This window comes from Ranitomeya variabilis, chromosome 4, assembly GCF_051348905.1.
Source record: "Ranitomeya variabilis isolate aRanVar5 chromosome 4, aRanVar5.hap1, whole genome shotgun sequence".
Taxonomy (NCBI): Eukaryota; Metazoa; Chordata; class Amphibia; order Anura; family Dendrobatidae; genus Ranitomeya; species Ranitomeya variabilis.
Window position 1 is genome coordinate 554,723,698 of NC_135235.1, and position 27,522 is coordinate 554,751,219.

Below are 27,522 nucleotides of genomic sequence, written 5' to 3' on the forward strand. Positions count from 1 at the left end.
CGGATTGCGCTAACGCAATGTTTATTTAGGGGCCGCGTTCAGGGGTCGCGTTAACGTCCCCGCTCTCGCAGATCCCCGATCTGCGAGAGCGGGGAACGGACCTCAAGCAGCGTCCGAGGCGCGTCACAGAAGAACGGCACATCACTAGCGCGAGCCGAAAAAGGCACGTGCTAGTGATGCGCTGCAGGCGAAATTTACATTGCTGTCAGTGGGTGCGCTAACGGACCCGTTGCACGGCGTTAATTGCGACATTTTCGCCGTGCAACGCTGTCCGTTAGCGATCACCCACTAACGCAATGTGAACCTAGCGAGGACCCATCGCCTCTCCTGACATTTCTTATTAAATGGAGCAACTCTTCTTAGAGCTTAATGCCATGGTGTTCATACATGGCCAGAAGGAATAACAGGTGAATAACACAGAGGCTACGGTAGGCGAGTGCACAGTCTGAAGGTCCATTTATACAGGCAAAACCCAGCCTGTAAATGAGCGTTTATTAACTCTACACAAGCTGATCAGAGATGATTTAGGACTCCATTCACACGGGTCAACAAAACTGTATCGGAATGGAACACTTGTTTTAAGGATATTCCCAAAATAATAAGTATATAGGGGATAACTTGCCGATTGTTGGGGGTCAAAGGCCAAGATCAGGGTTCTAGGAAAACGACGCTCTGCAGAGTCCCATACTGAATGGTGCAGAGGTGCACATGCATAATCTGATGATGAAACAGTGATTTTATCAAGACTACAGCAAGCAGCCTAGTAAGTGACACTGGAGTTGGGGTCTTTATCACTACAGTATGCTGCGCTCAGATTTGGTGGCAGATTGCCTTTACTATATGCGGTGTTACACTACATAATTGCACTTTATGTCGTTGGCCCTTCGATATTTTCTTGCATTGCCAGGGACCTTTATTTACAGGGGATATGTATACTTTTGGCCATTTATGGCGAGTCTATTTTGACTTGTGTGTAGCACAGTGGTGCTTTTTTTAACACCTTAATAATCACAAATACACCTTTCACTGACAAAAGGAAACAGAGAATAGTAAAAATGCAGAGGGTGTCAGCAGTATACCGATCGTGGGCATTTCACCCACTAATTGCTGATGTCAATAGCGCAAGCGGCATCTAGAAATTTGTCAGATTTCCGGTATTTTCACAAACAAGCGCAACACATTTTGAACTACACCTACCACTAACATAAAATACAAAAAGTGTCACAAAATAATTTTAGAATTACTGGGATAAGTATTACCACCAGGGCCGGACTGGCCATAGGGCAGTTCTGGCAAATGCCAGAAGGGCCGATGGCAGTAGTGGGCCGCTTGAGTGTGCCGCTGTCGGCACACTCCCCACGCTGTCCCCACGGCCCCGCATTCAACTATACCGGCGTCATAGACGCCGGTACAGTTGAATGCAATGATGGAGGAGAGAGCGTCCGCTGACGCCCCCTCTCCCATCATTCCCCGCTCTGCCTGCCGCTGACACTGCGGGTGCGCGATGACGTCATATCATCGCGCACCTGCTGTGTGACCGGGCGGGCAGACTGCGACTGCTGAGGCCGGAGCCAGGAGCAGCGCGGGACACGAGGAGAGAGGTGAGTAGTGTGTTTGTTTTTTTTTTATCAATGAGTGATGACTGGATTGTGGAGCTATTGGGGGGGGGGGCTGCCTGCCTGCCTGCATTACTGTCTATGGGGGCTGCCTGCCTGCATTACTTTCTATGGGGGCTGCCTGCCTGCATTACATTCTATGGGGGGCTGCCTGCCTGCATTACATTCTATGGGGGGCTGCCTGCCTGCATTACATTCTATGGGGGCTGCCTGCCTGCATTACATTCTATGGGGGCTGCCTGCCTGCATTACATTCTGTGGGGGCTGCCTGCCTGCATTACTTTCTATGGGGGCTGCCTGCCTGCATTACATTCTATGGGGGCTGCCTGCCTGCATTACATTCTATGGGGGGCTGCCTGCCTGCATTACATTCTATGGGGGCTGCCTGCCTGCATTACATTCTGTGGGGGCTGCCTGCCTGCATTACTTTCTATGGGGGCTGCCTGACTGCATTACTTTCTATGGGGGCTGCCTGCCTGCATTACATTCTATAGGGGGGCTGCCTGCCTGCATTACATTCTATGGGGGGCTGCCTGCCTGCATTACATTCTATGGGGGGCTGCCTGCCTGCATTACATTCTATGGGGGGCTGCCTGCCTGCATTACATTCTATGGGGGCTGCCTGCCTGAATTACATTCTATGGGGGCTGCCTGCCTGCATTACATTCTATGGGGGGCTGCCTGCCTGCATTACATTCTATGGGGGCTGCCTGCCTGCATTACATTCTGTGGGGGCTGCCTGCCTGCATTACTTTCTATGGGGGCTGCCTGCCTGCATTACTTTCTATGGGGGCTGCCTGCCTGCATTACATTCTATAGGGGGGCTGCCTGCCTGCATTACATTCTATGGGGGGCTGCCTGCCTGCATTACATTCTATGGGGGGCTGCCTGCCTGCATTACATTCTATGGGGGCTGCCTGCCTGCATTACATTCTATGGGGGCTGCCTGCCTGCATTACATTCTATGGGGGGCTGCCTGCCTGCATTACATTTTATGGGGGGCTGCCTGCCTGCATTACATTCTATGGGGGGCTGCCTGCCTGCATTACATTCTATGGGGGATGCCTGCCTGCATTACATTCTATGGGGGCTGCCTGCCTGCATTACATTCTATGGGGGCTGCCTGCCTGCATTACATTCTATGGGGGCTGCCTGCCTGCATTACATTCTATGGGGGCTGTGCTGCAGTATATTGTATGGTGGCTGCCTGCATTACATTCTATGGGGGCTGGCTGCATTCCATTCCATGGGCCTGTGCTGAATTATATTCTATGGGGCTGGCTGCATTCCATTACATGGGCCTGTGCTGCATTATATTCTATGGGGCTGGCTGCATTCCATTCCATGGGCATGTGCTGCATTATATTCTATGGGGCTGGCTGCATTCCATTCTATGGGCCTGTGCTGCATTATATTCTATGGGGCTGTGCTGCATTACATTCTATGGGGCTGTGCTGCATTACATTCTATGGGGGCTGCCTGCATTACATTCTATGGGGGCTGCCTGCATTACATTCTATGAGGGCTGTGCTGCATTATATTGTATGGTGGCTGCCTGCATTACATTCTATGGGGGCTGGCTGCATTCCATTCCATGGGCCTGTGCTGCATTATATTCTATGGGGCTGGCTGCATTCCATTCCATGGGCCTGTGCTGCATTATATTCTATGGGGCTGGCTGCATTCCATTCTATGGGCCTGTGCTGCATTATATTCTATGGGGCTGGCTGCATTACATTGTATGGTGGCTGTGCTGCATTATATTGTATGGGGCTGTGCTGCATTATATTCTATGGGGCTGTGCTGCATTATATTCTATGGTGCTGTGCTGTATTACATTCTATGGGGCTGTGCTGCATTTAATTCTATGGGGCTGGCTGCATTACATTCTATGGGGGCTGTGCTGCATTACATTCTATGGGGCTGGCTGCATTACATTCTATGGGGGCTGTGCTGTATTACATTCTATGGGGGCTGTGCTGTATTACATTCTATGGGGGCTGTGCTGTATTATAGTCTATGGGGACTGTGCTGTATTACATTCTATGGGGACTGAGCTGTAATGCTGGATACAGCTGTGATTATATGTTATATAGTCGTGTTATTCTCCCCTCACTTCTTGTAGCCTACAAGTGTACAAAGATATTATACAGTCACCATGCGACAAGTGGGCCTGTGTGACTTCAAATGCCAGGGCTGAATTTTAGTCCCAGTCCGGCCCTGATTACCACATAAAGTGACGGGTCAGATTGAAAAATTGGGCTTGGTCACTAAGGTATTACATGTTTTTTAACAATTTGCTCTTTCCTTGTCTTTTGCAGTAAATCTTTAAAAGGGATTATACCGAACTATTCAATCCTGTTGTGCCTGAAACCTATCTCTGCTGGCTCAGAGCGGTCATGGACTGCTCCAGCCGGTGATTATGTGGCCTCCGGTGACATCAAGCCGACCGAGCAGCTGTCTCTTTTTAGCTCTGCTCTGCCGATGGGGAGTGACTGCTGATGTCATGCTGATTGACGGCCATCTCCCTGTTGCCTATCTGCATGGAGCCGGCTCTCAATCAGCATGACGTCAGCAGTCACACCTCGTCAACACAACAAAATGGAAGATGAAGAGCTGCCTTGTTGATGTGAAGCCGTAACACCGCTGGGCCGGCGCCAGCCAGAAGAGGCAAGTAGTTAGCCGCTACCCGCCTGATTATTATTTTTTTTCCAATTGAATAAAAATTGTCTTAGATAACCCCTTTAATAAAATTGTATTTCACATGACACCCACTAGTATGCATTGCTATTGGTTTCTCCTGGTCTTTCTATTTGGTACATGTGTAGTGACATGTAAGCATACATGATAGGGTTTATACATAGGTTGTGCCTGTGGATTAGCTACATGAAGGACCGCACTCCTTAGAAAAAAGGGAAGGAAAACGAGCTTTAATCATTTTATTTAAATATATGGGAGAGTAACAGAGGAACACCACATTGTAGGATAGATTTTATGGAGAACACAAGGATTTATAAGCAGACATGTCATGACAGATGATATCTCCTCTTTAGTTAAAAAAGGCAAAATATCTCCAAATGACACCGACAGTTCAGATCACATGAATAAATGCAGATGGAGAGCAGCAAAAACAAAGAAAATGTCAAAACCAGATTTATATGCTTAAAAACAAGAGCTAATCTACAGATCCAGGAACAAGAACTGGAGATGAGATCGCTTTGTCCGGCCTTTGACAGTTTTGCAGAGCCATCTGCTGCCTGCAAACCGCTCAGCACAAGTTCCACATGGGCACTGCCATATGTCGGTGACTGAAGGCATTAGTGGGCAACACGTGAGATCTGCTGCAGTGTTACACCCACTGTCACCTCATCGGAGAGGAGCTCTTCAGATTACAGGTTCTAATCTCTCAGAGTACTGCAGCTCTCGTGAAAACCAATGTGAAAGGGAAACATTGCATAGGTCTCGTAGTGAATATTTCCAAAATATATGTTGAATAAATGGTTAATCTTTATTTTACAGTTCTGCTTCCAAACAGCTAGAGATGGTCTAGATTTTTAGGCCTAAAGGGAATCTGTCACCAGGTTTTTGTTACCCTGTCTGAGACTAGACTTAAAGAGCTACTGTCATTTTCTTTTTTATATCAAATCAATGGTACACATGAAAATAAGAGACTTTGTATTATATCTATCAGACAAATTTGCTTCTTTTTCTGCCCAAACTTGATCAGTCATTATCAAAATTCTCAATTCTGAGGTTAAAAATCTGTATTCAGTGAAGACAGACTTTCCCCATTACGGAGATAGGAGATGGCGGCTGCTACTTATACACTTTTATCCAGAAAGAAGAGAGGAGAGCTGGGATCCCGTGCTGTCCTGTCTGTATACTTTCTTTTTCTTCCTCTGCTGCCCAGGAGCTGTGGTATGATCAGACCATGTTCCTGTATGGTCAGACACAGCCAGGGTCGACTCGCCTACCACTAGCCCTGGCACTGACAGGGCTGGCAGCTGCCTAGGGCCCCCTCTGCCCCAGGGACCCCCAGCCAGTGGCATGTCACAAATAGGGGCACACTACATAGCTGTTATGGGGCCCATGAATCAGGGGGCTCGCTCGGCGCCAGCGGAGCAGCAGCAGTGTAGCAGCGGATGACAGGAGGCAGGAGCCAGCTGCTGTGGCTAAAGCCTGTGCCCACTGCTAAAGAGAAATGAATATTCACTGCTCCCCATGCCCATGGGTGTGGGGAGCAATGAATTTTCATTCCTCTTTAGCAGGGGGCACAGGCTTTAGCTGCAGCAGTCATCTCCTGTCACCCACTGCTCCACCGCTGCTACCCCACAACGCGCCACATTCAACTGTATCAGCATCATTAATGCCAATACAGTTGAAAGCAATACTGGAGGAGAGGGCATCAGATGACGCTCCCTCCCCCATCATTCCCTTCTGCCTCTGACACAGCCGATGCGTGATGACGTCACTTCATCACACACCATGCTGTGTGCGCTGGGTAGATGACAGTGCAGTTGCTGAGACCAGAGCAGTGACGGGATCAGCATGGGAATGAGGAGGAGGAGAGGTGAGTATTGTAGGGTTTTTTATTTTGTAATATCTATCAGTGAGTGAGTACTGATGGCCATAATATTGTAAGAATTTGGGGTTGGATTATATTCTATAGAGGGGGGGGGCTGCATTATAATAATAATAATTTTTATTTATATAGCGCCAACATATTCCGCAGCGCTATACCCTGTGAGGGGACTGCATTATATCCTATGGGGGGATGCATTATACCCTATGAGGGGGCTACACTATATTCTATGGGGAGGCAGCATTATACTATATCAGGGGGGCTGCATTATACCCTATAAGCATTATACCCTATGAGGGGGCTACACTTATATTCTATAGGGAGGCTGCATTATACTATATGAGGGGGGCTGCATTATACCTTATAAGAGGGCTACATTATTTTCTAAGGGGGCTGCATTATTCCCTATGAGTGGGATCCATTATACCCTATTAGAGGCTACATTATATTCTAAGGGGGCTTCATTATGCCCTATGAGGGGGCAACATTATATTCTAAGTGGGGGGCTGCATTATACCCTATGAGGGGGCTGCATTATACTTTATGAGGGGGCTGCATTATATTCTATGAGGGGTGCTACATTATATTATGAGGGGGCTACACTATATTCTGTGAGAGGGGCTACGCTAAACCCTGCTATATCATTAAGACTTGTACTACCTTACATTATACCCTGATATTAGCGTGTTTTACTGCATAATTGGTGGTCTTGTCTTTATTTTTATGTAGCTACATAGTGGGCCCCAAGAATGATGTTCTCTAGTGGGCCCAAGGTGCTCCAGACTGACGTTGGACACAGCCATTACACAGTACACAGCAGGGCACATGTATAAGATTATCTCAGCACAGGAATTTTTTTTTTTTTTCAACGTTCAGTTCTTGAATTTATTATTACAGTATCTATTGATTAAAATATATGTTTTTGTTGGTGGAAAATCCCTTTATCTATTGGAGAAGTTTACACATGTGCACCACGGCACCATTTTAATGGAGACACAGTGATAAATTTTGCTGGTGTGATTAAATCGTTCATTATTTATGCTAACCAGAAAACTGTTCCTCGGATACAACGTTAATGGTAGTCTTCAGGAACGGGTTTTATTGTGCCGCCATATGGTGCGCAACACAGCTGAGAATACAGCTACTATACAATACTCCGGAGAGGATCTATTTAATTCATAAATAAAGATCACACTCCCCCCAACCACTGGCTAACAGGCTAATAAAATATCAGCATAAGGCCATGGGAGCCGGGCATCAGAGAGGGATTATTTATAGTACGCAGACATAGTTAATTCCCCAGCGCCTCAATTATTCAGTGCACGGCCGGAAACTGCCTTCTGGTTCAGTAAGGCAAAGAACGCAGGCTTAATGCAAGGGAGCTATCAAATGACTGACATAATTCTCTGCGCTATTAAAGCCATAGGAAGCATATGTGTGACATGTAAATAGCTGTACGCCATTCCCTGCCTGGGTATGCACCAACACCATTAACCAGAAATGAGCATACAAATCTTACCACAATCAGACTCTAGCAAAGGCCAAAATTTTAGTTCTGTGGATCCATGGGGGATTGCCATCTGCATTTCAGATCTCTGGAAAGCAAAGTGATCAGGACCCCTGACCATGTCTAGGTGCCACATGTCCCTGTTATTCCGATTCAATGGTAAAGAAGCATACCAAAACATGCCTATCCGCCACCAGGAAGCCGCAACTAACTCGTATAGAAGGGGACCCGCTTTTATCCAATAGGCGGGAGTAACGGAGGTAGGACCGCCAAATTGCACCATAGCTGTAGAGAAAGACACGGACCGCACATCCAAAAACTATACACTAATCTAATGCTGCTACGCAAAAACGGACAAAACCAAACAAGAGGATCTTAGTTTAACATTCCGATGAGATTTATGAAGCTCACTGCCACGTCACAGTGAACCGCTTAGTGGAAAACCAATTTTTCCTAGCCTTAATGGTGCAGCGCGTGCTCCAACCACGGCCACAGCAATAGTGCACCAGCAGGGCAGGCAACCCACTGAGGGGTTCGCCGTGACACCATGTTCCTGTGGCATGACGTAGCATGGAGTAATGGTTGCTCAGCCTTTGCAGCATTGGTGCTGTGGCACAAAATCACCCACCCTGCTGGTGCACTGTCATAGCGGCGGTGGTAGCGCACGGCGTCGCACCTGTAAGGCTATAAAAAGTTAGGGAAACACTGAAAGTTTACCAATACGTGACAATGGGCTTCATCCAGTCTGATGAGATTGTTACACTAAGAACCTCATAGGCTATGCTCACACGTTGCGTTTTTGCTGCGTGTTTTTCTGCAGCCAAAACCTGCTCTCTTGGCAGTAAAGAAGCAGCTCACAAACGACAGGTTTTGCTGCCTGTAGTTTTTTTGCTTCATGTGAATGCTGATAAAGTTCAGTGCAAATAGAAAAGGATTAGCCAGCTCACCACGGGCTAGGCGTCCCAGGAGGCACGGATCTGCAAAGAACCCCTTGTAGAAATGAAGAGAGGAAATGATCCAGCATCCAAAAATGTATTGGATTAAAAAATATTAATAGATTCCATCATGAGTGTAGACACAGCTTTGTTAAAGGGAACCTGTCACTAGGGTTGTCTGATACGAGTTACGGTCACCGCCTTTCAGGGCTGATATACGACATTGCTGTATATTGCTGTATATCTGCCCCCAACCCGACCTGTAAGAGAAGAAAAATAACTTTTGTTATACTCACCTGCGGGGGTGGTCTGGTCCGAGGGGTGTCACTCTTCTTGGTCCGGCTCCTCCCATCTTCCTGCGATGCCATCCTCCTGCTTGCTTCATGTGGATGATGCGTCCCTACGTCATCCACACAGGCTCCCCGGCATCGCGCTCCTGCGCAGGCGTAATTCTCTGCCCTGTTGACGGCAGAGCAAAGTCCTGCAGTGCGCAGGTGGCGGGAAAGGTCAGAGACCCAGCACCGGTGCACTGCAATTCCTACAATTCAGGGAGGAAAAACAATATATGTGCATGAGATTTCTGAAATCTCAGTTTTTGCTGGTACTGTAAAACACCGCTTAAAATTTGCATTAAAAACCACCACAAAAACGCAATGTGTGAACATTGCTATTTTAGGTTTCATAACATTTTTGCCTGGAGACATTAGATCAGCATATGATTGTTGGATGTGCGGTCCATGACTTGTGGTATGGTATAGATGGAGGAAAAAGGTTGTAGCGGTCTGTGGAGCGCTGAGATAAGGGATAAAAGTAGGGACAGCAATCTGGTTAACAAACCTTTATTAACCCTTTGATCTCCACAATGCGTTTTGATAGCATAACACCATCTTCATCAGGTGGCACAATACTTTTGGTATGGTACAGGAACATCAAATCCTGATTTACACATGGATTCTATAAGACTTCTCATGACTGGTACATCATATCTCAAAAACAAAAATAAAGTACGGTATCAATTCTACTGGTGGCCAAGCACATAAACGATTATATTTTTCTGAATAAAAATGTATTGACAGGATCTCTCTAAAGTTTCACTCTCCATTCTTTGGAGTTTGTTCAGTATTTCTTATTTCCATACAAGTCACAAAGAGATGCTGCTATATGCCGCTGGGATAGCTGGCCAGACTACTCTTGGTCACGGCACCAAGTATTGTGAGTGTCTCCTATTCTTATCTAATAAGATACGTGCACATTACATGCTGAGGGTCAAAAAGTTGCGTTAGCAGCGTCACTACATGCCCAAGGCGGAAAAGAGAAGCAATACACAATCCCTTTAAGAGGAGTATGCTGGTGTCCAATCACACTTTTGCTGTGAATGAGCTATGGAAACATTTAAGAAAATTCTTCAGATTCTATAGTTGCCATTCATTTCAATGGAAAGTATCAGTGCAGCCTCCTCTCCCAGGAGACTGAAATTACCTCCTCCTCCTTGTTTAGAGGGGTCCAAGTAAGAGACCTCCACGGTTAAGATTCAGAGCACATGAAGAACTTAAGATACTCAAAATCCATTTCTGAATTCATCCTTCATATCACAGCTGCAGACTGATAAGTAACATTCATATAGCTGATTGACACTCTTTCGACATCGCATGCCACCAATGAGCCGATACATCAGTCAAATACAAGTGTAATCCTTGTAATAAAGTGACCGGCTTCCTGTACATCCCCATTAGAAATGCTGGGATTACCCCCTCGGACACTTCAGTAGTCTGTGGCCGCCTAATAGGAGCCATGAAAACCTCCTCCTACCCAACAGCATTTGAGGTTCCTATTGATTAGCAAGCCTGATGCGACGTGATCATTGCGGTATGATGCAAATGTGAGGTCACGTCCAGGCCTGCTACTCAAAAGAAGAGCCGCAGATGGAGTCAGGTAGGAAATGGTTCTCACAACCTACGATCGTCAGCAACAGATTACGGACGATGGACCCAGTCCTGCAAATTGATTCGCACCAACTGCATTTGCCACATTATTGAGGACAATAATTATTTACACGTTAAGACCCAAGGTTCGTAGCCCTCATGTATTGTGAGGAGACATTGGAGAACTTTCTTACCTTCCACATCCTGTCCAATGGAGAGACCAGCCCATTTTCTCTAAAAAAGCAAAACCGATAAGTTAGTAGCCATAAAATACAGTAATTGCTACAGTAACAACAGAAATGGTGGTGAATACTAGTATTTTACAACTTTAAAAAATGTCCTAAATTGGTGATACACCTAAGAGAAAACTTATCCTAACCCATTCTGTACAAGGGCCTACCAACTCTACCTCAGCAGATGACATCAGAGGAGAGAAGGTTCAGGAACTTAAATATGTCGACCCATGGATGTGGAGTTAACATGTCACTAGGGGTGCCTTTCTCTCCTCATAGAGAATACATACATGCTTGACCAAACAGAGTACGGTGAGAGGGTTGTAAAAACCTTACGAAGAACACAGCAATGTTTAAAAAAAAAAAAGTTGTTATCTTTCTATACCGTCATAAGTCAAAGAATTATTTTTGTAATAATCTGGATGATCATTTTTCGGACGCTCTATTAGTCTCTATGGAAGTCCCTTGCTTGGCGGAGTCTTTTTCACTATGTATTGCATTTCTACGGCTGCTATATAATATGGCAGAAGCAGAATCCTCAACAATAGCAGCCAATCATGGATAAAAAGCTCATCAGTCTGACCACAACTTTCATATTTTCTTAGATGATACAATATGCTGCGGACAATTTTAGTGAAGAGGGTGTTACTTTAAGGGGTTGTCTCAACATCAAGAATGCAATTTTAACCAAAGTGCTTGCAAAATCTTGCAATTTTAATTGTATAAAAAATCCACTAGGTTCTCAAGAATAGAGGGACTTTTTAAGTTTATTGTTTAATGCTCGCTGACTAGGTTACCAGCCACCGCTGCAGTCCAGCTGAGCATGCACACTGCTCACGTGCTTGTTTCAATAGAGTCTAAGCAATGATCTAAAGCTGGCTGGATGGTCCAACTGTAAAGTTTTTGCCCTTCCATAATGCTGCTTGCAGCACCGGAGCTTGCACAGTTTAGACCAGTGGCGCTACAACACTGTTGGTCTGAAATGTGAATCTTCAGGAGCACACTGCTCCAGGCAAACAGGAAGCTGAGGAGCAGGGGAGCAGTGTACTCCTGAATATGTAACATCACAACAACCTATTAAGATCATCCAAGTATTATTCTGACTGCTGGTCTAATAGGACAATAATAAGTACAGTAAGACAGATGCACAGCCGCTGGTACCTGGCTAAGACTAAGAATGCTCTGACATTTGAAGTGCATTGTTTGTTTTTCTTGCGCTTTTTAAGACAGTCTAGTCTAAGTCTGTACCACCTGAGAAGAAGTGTAATGATCAAGATGCCCCAGTGTCTTACCTGAGGGAGACTGAAAGCGATATTGCCTGGCAGGACAGTGTGGTGGGTCTTCACGGTGAAGATATACCGATGGTTTGGTGACGTCCTTACAACAACATGTCTAGAAAAAGATGATGAGCGTGTATGAGCATCAAGATCACCGCATTTGTAGGCCATGTGCTTGTTTAACTAGATAATCAGCCAATATTGTAATAAGGCATATAAATAGAAGAGCTGGTACAGTACATGGGGTGAACCAGGCCTCAGATACATTTCTTGGTTCCATCAGAACACAACCTGTCACCTGCTCATGGGCAACATTGAATGAAGGACATATTGGCCACAAAGAGGTAGCATTAGGGTGGAGGTGTCTGCACCAACGCGATCTACTGAAACCCATAAGAGCCCCGGAGGTTTCTGCAGCAGAGCTTCTAGAAGGGACACATTAAAAACCAGAATATGACAAAATAAAAAAAATGATAAACTAAAGAATGGGAAATTCTGTTCTTGAAGATTTTAACAGTTTTCTATTTTTAGGATGAAGTGTAAAGTTTTTTGCACGTGTTCTCCTCAATATGAGAAGCTCTAATTGCTGGTAAGCAGCTAATGAATGGGGGAGGGCTTTCTATGATCAGGAATTCTCCACAATTATCATAAATTATTAATAACACGGTTCACAACTGAATGAAGAGTCAAGTCATACGCTATTGATGTGAATGAGAAAACACCTTTAAAGGGGGTCTTCCTTTTTTCCAAAAATATCTATCCCTCGAGTGCAGTTTTTGGTTGTTTCTTTTTAAACAAATTGAAGTTTACCCACCCTCCCCTGGTCTAACCCTGATACTCCGCTCCTGGTGTGTTATTGACTGCAGCGCTGTCGACGTGACATCAACGCTACAGACAATAATAGACACCAGGAGCAGTGTACTAAAACTCAGTGCTGGACCCAGGGAGGGTGATTTAAGCGCAGTTTGCTTTTTAAATAAACTGTAACTGAAAGAGAGAGGTTTTCTGAAATCAGAAAACTCCTTTAAAGACAGCTTAGTAGGGGTCTCCATATTTTTACTGGACCAGAGTCATTTTCAATAGGACAGGAGGTGCTGAAACACCTGAAATAGTGAAAAAAAAAAAAAAAGTCTGCTAAAAATGATTTTTATTTGAGTGTAAATGACCAATAATATGGTTTCAGTGCTGACCATTTACACTGCAGGAAAGAAGAGTATAAGCACAGTGTTCAGTTCACTACTACTGAGCGGGTTCAGATTCTTTGGCCTATATCCAGAGACAGAATTGGATCCCTTAGGATGCAGAGTCCCAGATATCCCGCAATAGAGAAAAAACATGAAATAATGATCCTCAGGTCATGTTACTTCATTGCAAGTCTTACGTGTCATTTGCCATTTGCTACATGGAAAACCATAAAATCCAACATATCTATACTTACTGTCCAGACTGGAAATCCTTCTCATTCACCACAGCGCAGTTTGTGAGGGAAAGATCATCTGTGGGACATCGCGCTGCTTGCATAGTCTGCAGAAAAAAAAAAAATCTAATTATAATCCAGGAACAAGATGATGATAATAATTATACAAGAGCGCCAAGGGGCAGAAAACCTAAGGCTGTAAATACAAGGAATATTGTTGATGGGTCAACTCAACCATATATATGAAAATTAAAAAAGAAAAAAACAGCCAGCATTGCAAATCACCTTTAGTTTTGTGCATAAAGCTCTGATATAGCACTATACGTCCCCAGTTTGTCCTCTGCTTCTGCAAGCTGTTATAAAAGCCAGAGGTGGTGCAACAAAATACTAGTGAGGTTTTGGAGTGTTTTTTTGTATGTTTGTTTTTCATGATTCCATAATTTTTTCCTCAGAATTGAGTGATTCCATTATTTTTCCCCTATGCTTGGTTAAAAAAAAGTAACCATTACTGACTATCACATTTTTTGTTCTTGATTTCTTTCAGTGTTTCTTAAAGCCAGAAAGTTGCCATTTGAAATGCCTTTAGTTTTGTGTCATGTCTGTGATCTGCTTTTTTTTCTACAAAATTAAACAACTGAATGAACATCCTCCAAGACCGGTGATTCCATAATTTTTTCCAGGGGTTGTATATACAGTGGGGGAAAGAAGTATCTGATCCCTTGCTGATTTTGTAAGTTTACCCACTGAGAAAGACATAAACAGTCTATAATTGTAAGGGTAGGTTAATTTTAACATTGAGAGATAGAATGTCAAAAATAAAATCCAGAAAATCACATTGTATAAATTATATAAATGTATTTGCATTTTTCAGTGATAAATAAGTATTTGATCCCTCTGGCAAACAGGTTATTAGAGGACTGGGGGGTCTGCCATACCAAGATAGGTTATTACACTTGGGGCTATTTAAGTTTGGAAAAACGAAGGCTAAGGGGTGATCTTATGTTAATGTATAAATATATGAGGGGACAGTACAAAGACCTTTCTGATGATCTTTTTAATCATAGACCGGTGACAGGGACAAGGGGGCATCCTCTACGTCTGGAGGAAAAAAGGTTTAAGCATAATAACAGACGCGGATTCTTTACTGTAAGAGCAGTGAGACTATGGAACTCTCTGCCGTATGATGTTGTAATGAGTGATTCATTACTTAAATTTAAGAGGGGACTGGATACCTTTCTGGAAAAGTATAATATTACAGGGTATATATATTAGATTCCTTGATAAGGCGTTGATCCAGGGAACTAGTCTGATTGCCGTATGTGGGGTCGGGAAGGAATTTTTTTCCCCATGGTGGAGCTTACTCTTACCACATGGGGTTTTTTTGCCTTCCCCTGGATCAACATGTTAGGGCATGTTAGATTAGGCTATGGGTTGAACTAGATGGACTTAAAGTCTTCCTTCAACCTTAATAACTATGTAACTATGTAACAGGACTTAATACTTGGTGGCAAAACCCTTGTTGGCAAGCACAGCAGTTGGACATTTTTTGTAGTTGATAATGAACTTTGCGCACATGTCAGGAGGAATTTTGGTCCACTCCTCTTTGCAGATCATCTCTAAATCATTAAGATTTTGAGGCGGTCGCTTGGCAACTCGGAGCTTCAACTCCCTCCATAGGTTTTCTATGGGTTTAAGGTCTGGAGACTGGCTAGGCCACTCCATGACCTTAATGTGCTTCTTTTTGAGCCACTCCTTTGTTGCCTTGGCTGTATGTTTTGGGTCATTGTCTTGCTGGAAGACCCAGCCATGACCAATTTTTAATGTCCGGGCGGAGGGAAGGAGGTTGTCACTCAGGATTTTATGGTACATGGCTCCATCCATTCTTCCATTGATGCGGTGAAGTAGTCCTGTGACCTTAGCATAGAAACACCCCCAAAACATAATGTTTCCACATCCATGCTTGACAGTGGGGGCGATGGTAATTGGGTCAAAGGCAGCATTTCTCTTTCTCCAAACACAGTGAGTTGATTTAATGCCAAAAGATCTCAATTTTTGTCTCATCTGATCACAGCACCTTATCCCAATCACTGAGAGCTGATGTTTTTAAGCCGGGGGGGCAGAATCCATGGCCCCTTCCTAGGCTATTAATATCAGCCCACAGCTGTCTGCATAGCCTTTGCTGGTTATTAATTATAGGGGGACCCATCATTTTTTTGAGGCCCCCCATTTTAATAGCCAGTAAAGGCTAAGTATACAGTTGTGAGCTGATAGTAATAGCCTGGGAAGTTCCATGGGTATTACCCCCTTCCCAGGATATAAACATCTGCCCCCAGCCATCAGCTTTCCCTCTGCTGGTTATGAAAATTACATGGGAGCTCACACCATTTTTTTCAGAAAAATGATCTTTAATTAATTAAATACATGTACAGTAAGCTGCACACACATTAAGTACACACTATATTGTATGTACACACAGTAAGCTGTACACTGTATTATATGTGATTTGTATATGTCCCTGACATCTATTTGATTTGTAGGTGTCCCTGACATCTATATAACTACCTATTCTACGTGTATTTACTGTATGTAATCATCTCTTCTATCCTGTAGGCTCCTGCTGTGATTTTATACTACATGGCTCCTGAATTGTCATTTCATTCTAATTATATATATATATATATATACATATATATATATATATTTCTTTTGAATATAATGTATAAATGACTTAGAGAATTTATGTAAAAGCTAAAATTGCATTGCAGTTGGATAGCAATCACACTGCATTCGGATATAAATCGGATGCTAGGTGTGAAAAATCGGAATGTACTTGCATGAAAAACGCAGGACAATTGCATTACACTCGTCCGACTCTCCTCCATCAAAATCGGACCAATTTTAAAATCGCTAGTGTGACTCCAGCCTAAGAACGGATCTAGCACCAAACGGTTGACAAAAAAAAAAGTTTGTTAGTTTGAGGGTATGTGCACACTTTCAGGTTTTTTCGCTTTTTTTTCACAATAAAAACGCTATAAAAACTCATTAAAAACGCATACATTATGCATCCTATCATTTAGAATGCATTCTGCATGTTTTGTGCACATGGTGCATTTTTTTCCGCGAAAAAAACGCACCGCGGTAAAAAAAGCAGCATGTTCATTAATTTTACAGATTTTCCGCGTTTTTCCCGCAATTCTATGCATTTGGAAAAAACGCACAAAAAACGCGAAAAAACCCATGCGGATTTATGGCAGAAATGTCCGGTTTTTGTCAGGAAAATTTCTGCAAGAAATCCTGACGTGTGCACATACCCTAAAACGTAAAAGATTTCAAGTGGATCCATTTTTTTTTTTTTTTTTACACTGAAGTCTATGGAAAACGGATCTACTAATTAGCTATCCATTTTTCTTATTTGAAAAGGATTCGTTTTTTTGCTTACTGGATCAGTTTCACATGGAACAAAATGGATGACTAATTAACTGATCAGTTTTCCATAAACTTCAATGAAAAAAAAAAAAAGAATCCAGCAGAGATCTTTTTTTTAGCTGAACAAAAGAGTTGTGTCTGCAGAACTTTGTCATTAGATAGCTGCTGGATTCGTTTTAGCTGATGCTTACTAGTCATGTGAACACAGCCTTACTGATTCTGTACATGCTATAAGAGTATAGAAATGGCTCACCCACCGAACACTCGATGCACGTTTCGCAACAGCTTCATCTGGGGTGGCAAAGTTTGTACAATTTAATATTGTAAACTGACCTTTTCAATCTCAAGTTCTAGGACAGGCGAACTTAAAAATGGGAACCAACAACATCGTACCACCCTCCCAATCCTACTAATTAAATCTCAAATGTTCAGAAACGATGAATGTGCAGAGGCTGCCAGTAGACTTAATTTCCAGAGCATGCTCCTAACATCCCTGACGTGCTTTCATTATTCATGTGGCAGCACAAACGGCACTTTGGATGATCATGTCTTTATTTATAACGGTGCCATATTTGAGGCTCCTGTGGGTGAGAACTAAAAGCTTCAGTAAAATAATTATATTTGGAGCCACTTCATTCGTGAATCAGTGTGTGTGTGTGTGTGTGTGTGTGTGTGTGTGTGGGGGGGGGGCGTCTTAGCACCCAACTTGTATTAGTCCTAAACCTATGTATGTATAATATTACTTTGACTCTGCTAATAGGGTATCATAGTGGGGCACATTTAAAACCCCAAACAGCACAAACGGGGGCAGACATACCATTAATGCAATGTGGGCAACCACACAAGTACCTTCAAGAGGTAAGTAACTTACAATTTTAAAGCAATTTCTGTCACAGACACATGGGGTGCAGCTATTAGCCTGAAAATGGCCCATTTATTGTTCTTGTACAGGGGCCCTACCGATGCTTTGCAGGTACCAAACCGTCTTTAGATCAGCGAGCAGAACATAAATCATGTAGATCCCATTGACATATGAACAATGGTGCTCGGCTGTCATCACCTCTCTGCCAGGACCGATCATGGCAATATTTTTCTCTTATTCTTCACCAACAAGTTCATTGCTCTATTGAAGATCTGAAAGACGGTAGAAAATATGTGCCATGGATGAAGAATTCAGAAGAAACTCATCCACAGGAGATCAGGACGCGATCAGCCCTGCACTACCTGAAGAAAAGCTGAACATCCCATCTCATCTCATCTTTATATTTGCACGTCCCCCAAAAGTAATTTGGATTGTTTCACTTCCACGAAAGCTAGGCGACAGCCAATATATGGTAGATGCCATTGAGGCTACCTCAGGGGCTGCAACCCAGTCTTTACTGCTCCCTTAATGAAAGGCCTACCAATGTTGCCATTTAGGGTTCTAAGGAAATTGACTGCCATCCTTCAGGAAATCTAATGGAGCTTAAATTAGTATTATTTGGTATGTTCACGCAGAGATTTTTTTGGAGTCCAATATCCTACTCAAAAATGGCTTTAACAATGACTTCTCCCTATTCATTTCTATAAGAAATCAACATTTGAGGAGTTCTCGGAGCACTTTATTCTTCCTTCCCTCACCTAGTAGGCAAAAAGAAGGCGTATGTCACTTCTTAGAAGCAAATCTTATTGGAAACTGCTCTAGACTAGGTAGTGTCAAAATAAAAAGCTGCAGAAAAAAGAGTGTCAGGAAAAAAAAAAAAAAAACACCTCTTCCACCCTCTCCAGAAAAATAAAACTGCTCCAAAAATTCCCCCAAAAAAGGAGTATTACCAGAATCAGTTTTCCTTTGGAAAACTCATTGTTTTGAGTGACATAGCAGACTGCCGAATTACCGTAATTTACAGTGTATCCATAAGGGAGCTCATTCTGATGGCTCAAGTATATAATCTTTACCGCTCTTCTGTCTAAATTCATTTATAACCTAATTAATGGTCTGCTTTCAACTAGTTAAAAATAAGCTTAGAAGAAGTTCTCGTGAAGAGAAATAAGGGTAACTTACAGTCCCTACTGTCAGAACAAGCTCACTGACAGATTTGTTACAAACTCATTCCACAGTTTGCTATGGGCGGTGACATAAAGGCAGCAGAAGCCAAACGGTCCCAAATTCTTAATGGAAACCCACTGAAAATATTAAAAATCTTTGATGAAAGCTCAAAAGGCAAGGCTTGCAAACATTGTCGTCACAATGAACGCACTGATGCATTTGACTTAACCTATTCTGTAGTCTGCTATGCACAGTGATACCCAGAGGCTGCAGAAACTAAATGGTTAGAAATGTTAAAAGAAACCAGACTGCTAAATTATATTTAGTCAAAAACGCATGCAATTAAGTTAGTCTACGTTCACATTAGCGTTCGGCGCCGCAGCGTTGCCACATGCGTCCCTATATTTAACATGGGGGCGCATGGACATGCGTTGTGCTGCGTTTTGCGACGCATGCGTTTTTTTGGCCGCAAGCGTTGGGCGCAGCAAACGCAGCAAGTTGCATTTTTTTTGCGTCCAACTTTCGGCCAAAAAGGACGCATGCGTCGCAAAACGCAGCGTTTTAGCGTGCGTTTTGTTGCGTTTTTGTCTGCGTTGTGCGTTGCGTCGCCGACGCTGCGGCGCACAACGCAAATGTGAACGTAGCCTTAAAGGGACCATGAAAAGGTGTCCACAGCCTTTACAAAACTTGAGAGCAAATGACAACATTGGGGTAAAGTCCTGATGATAATGTGGAGACCAGTGACAAGTGTTTCTTGTAAGAAGCCGCTTTTGGGACTTAAAGAGTTTACTTAAGGTTATATAAAGTACCACAGGTCAGATCATCCGCCTGCCCCATACATGAGAAAATCCCTGAGGCTTTAGATACATTTCTGTAATCGGCTGGCCGATGAAAACCATAAGCTCGTCAAAATGGACACCAATTGTCTTTCTTCCTTTTACTCGACCTGAACAGTTGTTGTTCTTGAACGATCAAAAATCTAATAAAGAGCCAGAAAGCAAATTACAATCTTATGGGTCTCTCACAGGACAGAGATTTCCACATCCCAGGCTAATTTTTCAGTTGTATAATGTCTGATCCAGGACTACTATAGAGTGGCAGCAGCCGACACCGAGTCAGCAGGAGGTTGTTCAGACTTATGAGTGCACAGCTAAAGGTACCTTTACACTAAATGACTTACCAATGATCATGACCAGCGATACGACCTGGCCGTGATCGTTGGTAAGTCGTTGTGTGGTCACTGGGGAGCTGCCACACAGACAGCTCTCTCCAGCGACCAACGATCAGGGGAACGACTTCGGCATCGTTGACACTGTCTTCAACGATGCCGAAGTCCCCCTGCAGCACCCGGGTAACCAGGGTAAACATCGGGTTACTAAGTGCAGGGCCGCGCTTAGTAACCCGATATTTACCCTGGTTACCATTGTAAAAGTAAAAAAAAAAAAAAAAAAAACACTACATACTCACATTCTGATGTCTGTCACGTCCACCGGCGTGCACTGAATGTGTCAGCGCCGGCAGTAACAGCAGTGACGTCACCGCTGTGCTCGGCTTTACGGCCAGCGCTGACACAGTCAGTGTAGGGAAGCTCTCGGCAGCAGCGCGTGCATTAGCAGCGCTCCTGCCGAAAGCAGTTTTAACCCTGTGGACGCCGGGGGACGTGACAGACATCAGAATGTGAGTATGTACTGTTTTTTTTTAACTTTTACAATGGTAACCAGGGTAAATATCGGGTTACTAAGCGCGGCCCTGCGATCATTCCCCAACGACCTCCCAGCAGGGGCCTGATCGTTGGTCGCTGTCACACATAACGAGATTGTTAGCGGGATCGTTGCTACGTCACCAAAAGCGTGACGGTGCAACGATATCGTTATGTGTGACTCAGCCTTAAGAGTCAATCTATTTCTCCCCATCCACTGCCCTGGCAAAGCTTTTTTTTTTTTAACACAACATTATCAAATATGCAATATGTATCACTGTATGGCGGTAGTATTTCTAGTACTTTTTCCTAGTCACTTGTGGCCAGAGCAAAGAGCCATTCCTTTCAAGAGGGTTGCCTCATGAAGACAACCCCTGTCCATGTGCCAATTCGGAACCACCCTCACCATGAGCCAGCTGGTCCACACTTTTCAACATCCGCCACCACTATTTAGTGGCTTTCCCAAAGATATAAGCTTAACGAGGGAGGTTTATGTATTTGTTCCTGAGTAAAGAGTCCATCCATGGAACCGTCTATATACGGGACAGTCCTGTAGTAATTGACGTCAATGACTAAACAGGGACTTGCAGCAGTCTAGGAGCACACTGCAAGATGTCTACATTCACATTATCTTAGGGAAGAGATCAACAGAAAATGACCTATTGTTTCAATCAGGTGTTTGTGTTATATGTACTTTTTATGAACATTTTTGCCATTATTTTTTACTGCTGATGAGCGAGTATGCTCGTTACACGAGTTTTTCCGAGCATGCTCGGGTGGTCTCTGAGTATTTGTTAGTGCTCGGAGATTTAGTTTATGTCGACACAGCTGCATGATTTGCGGCTGCTAGACAGCTTGAATACATGTGGGGAATGCCTAACAAACAGGCAACACCCACATGTATTCAAGCTGACTAGCAGAAGCAAATCATGCAGCTGTGTCGACATAAACTAAATCTCCGAGCACTAACAAATACTCAGAGACCACCCGTGCATGCTCGGAAAACTCGAGTAATGAGCATACTCGCTCATCACTATTTTTATACATATTACAATCTGAATTAAAAACAAAAATCTTGCTATTTCACACAGGTCACTGGGGCTTAGACTTTCTGTTTCAGGCAGGAAACAACACATGTACAGGTACTTCTCACGAAATTAGAATATCATTAAAAAGTTAATTTATTTTGCTTCTTTAGCAATGACCTTTTGTGGCTTACCTTCCTTATGGAGTGTGTCTATGACTGCTTTCTGGACATCTGTCAAGTCAGCAGTCTTTCCAATGATTGTGAAGCCTAATGAAACAGACTAAAGGCCCCGTCTCACATAGCGAGATCGCTGCTGAGTCACTAGTTTTGTGACGCAACAGCGACCTCAGTAGCGATCTCGCTATGTGTGACACGTACCAGCGATCAGGCCCCTGCTGCGAGATCGCTGGTCGTGTCGGAATGGCCTGGACCTTTTTTTGGTCGTTGAGGTCCCGCTGACATCGCTGAATCGGTGTGTGTGACATCGATCCAGCGATGTCTTCACTGGTAACCAGGGTAAACATCGGGTTACTAAGCGCAGGGCCGCGCTTAGTAACCCGATGTTTACCCTGGTTACCAAAAAAAACAAACAGTACATACTCGCCTTTCGGTGTCCGTCAGGTCCCTTGCCGTCTGCTTCCTGCTCTGAGTGCCGCCGTACAGTGAGAGCAGAGCAGTGACGTCACCGCTGCGCTCTGCTCTCACTGTACGGCGGCACTCAGTGAGAGCGGGAAGCAGACGGCAAGGGACCTGACGGACACCGAAAGGCGAGTATGTACTGTTTGTTTTTTTTGGTAACCAGGGTAAACATCGGGTTACTAAGCGCGGCCCTGCGCTTAGTAACCCGATGTTTACCCTGGTTACCCGGGTGCTGCAGGGGTACTTCGGGATCGTTGAAGACAGTTTCAACGATGCCGAAGAGGTTCCCCTGATCGTTGGTCGCTGGAGAGAGCTGTCTGGGTGACAGCTCCCCAGCGACCACACAGCGGCTTACCAACGATCACGGCCAGGTCGTATCGCTGATCGTGATCGTTGGTAAATCGCTATGTGAGACGGGGCCTTAAGGGACCTTTTCAAACACTTAGGAAGCTTTTGCAGGTGTTTTTGTTAATTATTCTAAGTTACTGAGATAATGACTTTTGGCTTTTCATTGACTGTAAGCCATAATCATCAACATTAACAGAAATAAACACCTGAAATAGATCACTCTCTTTGTAATGACTCTATATAATATAGGAGTTTCACTTTTTGTATTGAAGAACTGAAATAAATTAACTTTTTGATGATATTCTAATTTTGTGACAAGCACCTGTACATTAGCCACAATGGTCAGACTCCAATCCTATCTATATGTATCATAGCATCTAAGGAGCGGGGGCAAAGGTCATTGAGAAAGGAAGAGGAGCAGTGACATGCCTATGGCAATTGGTGGGTCCTGTGTTATCAGTAGTGGGGACGTGTTACCTTTGCAATCTTGTCTGTGACAATAAAGGTACCGTCACATTAAGCGACGCTGCAGCGATATAGACAACGATGCCGATTGCTGCAGCGTCGCTGTTTCGTCGTTGTGTGGTCGCTGGAGAGCTGTCACACAGACAGCTCTCCAGCGACCAACGATGCCGAAGTCCCCGGGTAACCAGGGTAAACATCGGGTTACTAAGTGCAGGGCCGCGCTTAGCAACCCGATGTTTACCCTGGTTACCAGTGTAAATGTAAAAAAAAAAACAAAAACACAGTACATACTTACATTTCGGTGCCTGTCGCGTCCCCCGGCGTCCGCTTCCCTGCACTGTGTAAGCGCCGGCCCTAACAGCAGAGCGGTGACATCACCGCTGTGCTCTGCTTTACGGCCGGCACGGACACATTCAGTGCAGGAAGCTCTGAGCAGCAGCGCGGACGCCGGGGGACGTGACAGGCATCAGAAGGTGAGTATGTACTGTTTTTTTTTTACTTTTACAATGGTAACCAGGGTAAATATCGGGTTACTAAGCGCGGCCCTGCGCTTAGTAACCCAATATTTACCCTGGTTACCATTGTAAAACATTGCTGGCATCGTTGCTTTTGATGTCAAATACAACGATACACGCCGATCTGACGACCAAATAAAGTTCTGGCCTTCTAGCTCCGACCAACGATATCACAGCAGGATCCTGATCGCTGCTGCGTGTCAAACACAACGATATCGCTATCCAGGACGCTGCAACGTCACGGATCGCTATCGTTATCGTTGGAAAGTTGGTCAGTGTGAAGGTACCTTAAGAAGCCTGCTGAAAACTCTTCCATAAAAGAAAGGAACTACAAGTCTAAAGTCCTAGAGGCCAATGTGAAAATTACAAGATATCCATTTTTATTTTGTTTCTTTAATAATGATTATGACATGAAAAAAAGTAAAAAAAAAATACATGTAACAAAAAACCTGACTTAAACAATAAGTTATCTTCTGATGATCGCTCCATAAATAAGATTTAAATAAGAAATTGTCAGAATTAAACGGGTTGTCCACTGCTAGGACAACCCCTTCTTAAAAACTAAATGTTTGGCTCCGATAAAATAATAAAGCCTATACTCGCCTCCCGTGCCGCCTCCGTTCCAGCGGTGTCGGCACTCGCGGTCCTGGGGCTCTGATGAGGTTTTGTGACACGTGGTGCCCGGCACCCAATCAGCGCTGGAGTCACTGTCTCTGCCTTCGGACAAGCTGAACATGAAGAGGAAGTCCGGGATGAGCTGCAGCCCTGGTTTCCTCTTCATGCTCAGTTTGTCTGAAGGTGGAGACAGTAATGCCAGCCCTGATTGGGCGCCGGGCACAAAACCTCATCAGAGCCCCAGGACCGCGAGTGCCGACAGCGCTGGAAAGGAGCCGGCACGGGAGGTGAGTATAGGCTTCATTTTATCAGGGCCAAATATCTAGTTTAAGAAGGGGTTGTCCTAGTAGTGAACAACCCCTTTAATGTTCAAACCAAGTACAGGCGCTCAGTGCCCCCCTTGGCGCGGCCAAACATTTGAGTGCACCTTACCATCTACTTGTTTTCCTTTCATCTCCACCACACCTGCACTTTGACAGGTTTGGCTTTATAGAGCCAAAAAATGGTGGCGATAGACTGTAAACAAGTAGGTGGGAAATACACTTATGGCCTTGCCTTTGTGCACAAAATGCATGTGCTTGGTTTGAACAGTCATTCTCTGCTGACAGAGCCACTTTCAACTGAGTTCACAGCTTAACAGATGGGAACAGACCTGATAAGTGAAAATTCAGGAAAGGTTGTTCCCTTTGGTGCAAATAACAGATGAGAAACAAAAATTAAAGGGGTTGTCTGGTCTTCTAATAAAAGTCTGCAGACTTCTGATTCCTTGCAGCATTCCGTGTACTGCAAGCTGTCAGGATTCTCCGGCTGCAGAGACTGGGCGGTCACATGACCACTAGTATGTCATTTGCATACATGAGGTCACAAGTCGACTAAACGTGATTAAGTGTATTGACCGAGGCCGAGCATGTCTAGTCGGAATGTGGCAGGAAGCAAGAAAATTGCTGCGTTTTGGCAGCGACATCGGAGAATCTTGACGGCGTGCACTGCAAGAATTCAGAAGTCTGCAGTCACATGGAGTGTTTGCAGACTTATCAGAAGAATGGACAATCCTTTGAACCCATTTCTACTTTATATGAGTGGATAAATTAACAGAATCACTGATTCTAGTGGAAATCATCCTTGTAATACGTAATATTATATAACGCACTGCATGGCGCAACTAGGCACTAGGCATTTTTTTCTGCACCAAAACTGAATCTCTTGGTAGAAAAGAAGCTGCAGGAAAAAAAGCAGGTTTTCCATGGTTTTATTTGTGTGTTTTTTGCGGCGGTTTTGGCATTCTAGATTTGTCTCTTGTGCAAGCTGATAAATATGATGCCTACATATTTGGTGTGTTTTTTCACCACTCATTCAAGTCAATGGGTGAAAAACGCTGAAAGTAGTGACATGCTCGATGTCCAAAAAAAAAACATGTAAAGCACAAAATACTGATGACAAAACACCAATGTGTGCGCGCAAAAGATTTTTTCCAAAAGTATATACGGGTGTAGGACAGATTTTGGACTAGAGAGTCTGATGTTCAGGTCTACAAATTTAGCTCTCTCCTAGAAACAGTTCTGGACATACAAAGACCAGATTTTCTGAATGAGTAACAAAATCAAAGTCCAATCAGTTATCACATCCATCATGGCAGACGAAGTCTTCCACAAATGCCTCTGTTGTGTTCTTGGACTAATGACAATATCTGTCAGCAAATTACAAATGGTAAAGATGGCCATACACATTACATTAATATCAGCTGCATAGGCCAACCATGCAAAGTGTATATTCCCCCAACAGCACATTCTGGGAAGAGAGAAAGATGGGGCTGCTGGATTTCAACATGTTCTATCCTTTTGTGCACAGTGGAGATAAGCAGCCATCACACCCCTCTCCCCATTCAGTGTATCAGAAGGAAATTATCCAGCTTAAAGAGGTCATATCACGCACACAACCCATTGTATATGCCCTGTTAGGACCTTATAGAAAAGGGTCCTGGGCTCGGCACCCCTTTATAAGCCCCACAAGAAGACTGTAAATAAAAAAAGCGCCCTCTCTGGGAGAATCTGCCTGCCCATATTTTACATCTCAGACACAGTCAGCATGTACTATGTTTTTCTGCAGTGTTGATGAGAGGGTTAACATCTCCATTTATTAAGTGTGCAGTTGAATGTGATCTATTGCTCCCTGTTATCAGCCATTTCAAGCTGCGCATTGCTCCTGGTGTTTTAGAATGTATGTCTACAGTAATCTCTATGTAAAATAGGGGGGATAAATACCTATGGGGAATTTTTATGGCTCAACACAATTGCTGGGAGAATTATTTGCATGAGTTTTCAGAATTCCTCTGTGCAGAGACATACGGTAATCCTGCATTTTCTGCCTCTGAGGGGAATTGCTGATTTGGCACTAATGTGTGAACAGATTTATCACTAACAGCTGAAGTTCAATCCTAATGTTAAGGGGGAAGATAGCAGCTAGACTTCCTTGTAGAGGAACACTGCCAAGCAGTGGTCCTCTATAACAATCCCCCTGGGACTGAGACAGCTACTGGGGGGTGGATGGTCAGCTTCACAACACCAGAGCAGAGGTGGGCAACTGAAGGGGTTTTCTGGTGTGTCCTGGCTGCAGATAGTAAAAAAAAATAAACTTTAAAAAAAAAAAAAAAAAAAAAAAAATCGAGCTAGATACACCCTCCCCAGGTCCGGTGCTACATCTCTACCACTGCTCCTGGTCTCCGTTATTGCCCACAGCACTGACGTCTTGGCAATGGCACTGCAGCTGATAACTGAAATCAGTTGATGGCACGAGGCACTCACTGATTGGCTGCAGGGGTGAATTGTCTGTGTGTGCTGCAGTGGAAAGCAGCGATCAGGCACACACACAGTAATGAGGTGCGTCTCCACAGTCAGGCTCGCACAGCACACGACATAGTGTCCATCTGACCTGCATCTCTACATAGTGCTATAGAGCCCCCAGCACCGTCCCCATCCAGCCCACAAACCACGCTTGGCCCAGGTCTGCCATTATGAGGTGGTATGACAATAGGGCCTGAATTCACCTGTGGCTGCAGTGTTGACATGAGGGGGATATGCTATCCTAAGGGCTTGTGCAGATTTCTTTACTTTCGGTCCAAGTACGATCTGAAAAATATTTGTATCGCACTTGGTCCAATGTTAGTCTATGGGGCCGTGCACATGTCCGATTTTTGTTTGAGACAGACTTCCAAGGGGAAAAAAAATAATTGCTGCATATCTGAGTTTTATCCAATATTCGGGCCATGCAAGTTAA

General features: G+C 44.1%; 1 protein-coding gene across 1 annotated transcript in view; it reads right to left on the bottom strand.

Annotated features, from left to right (window-relative positions):
• The window catches only part of NSF (N-ethylmaleimide sensitive factor, vesicle fusing ATPase), a 122,861-nt gene that overhangs the window by 73,041 nt on the left and 22,298 nt on the right, over nt 1–27,522 (bottom strand). Inside the window, exons 2-4 of the mRNA XM_077252700.1 lie at nt 13,511–13,596; nt 12,088–12,187; nt 10,757–10,796 (exon numbers count right to left, since the gene is read on the bottom strand). Of these exons, the coding sequence (XP_077108815.1) occupies nt 10,757–10,796; nt 12,088–12,187; nt 13,511–13,596 (226 nt within the window). The remainder of the gene's footprint in view (nt 1–10,756; nt 10,797–12,087; nt 12,188–13,510; nt 13,597–27,522) is intronic.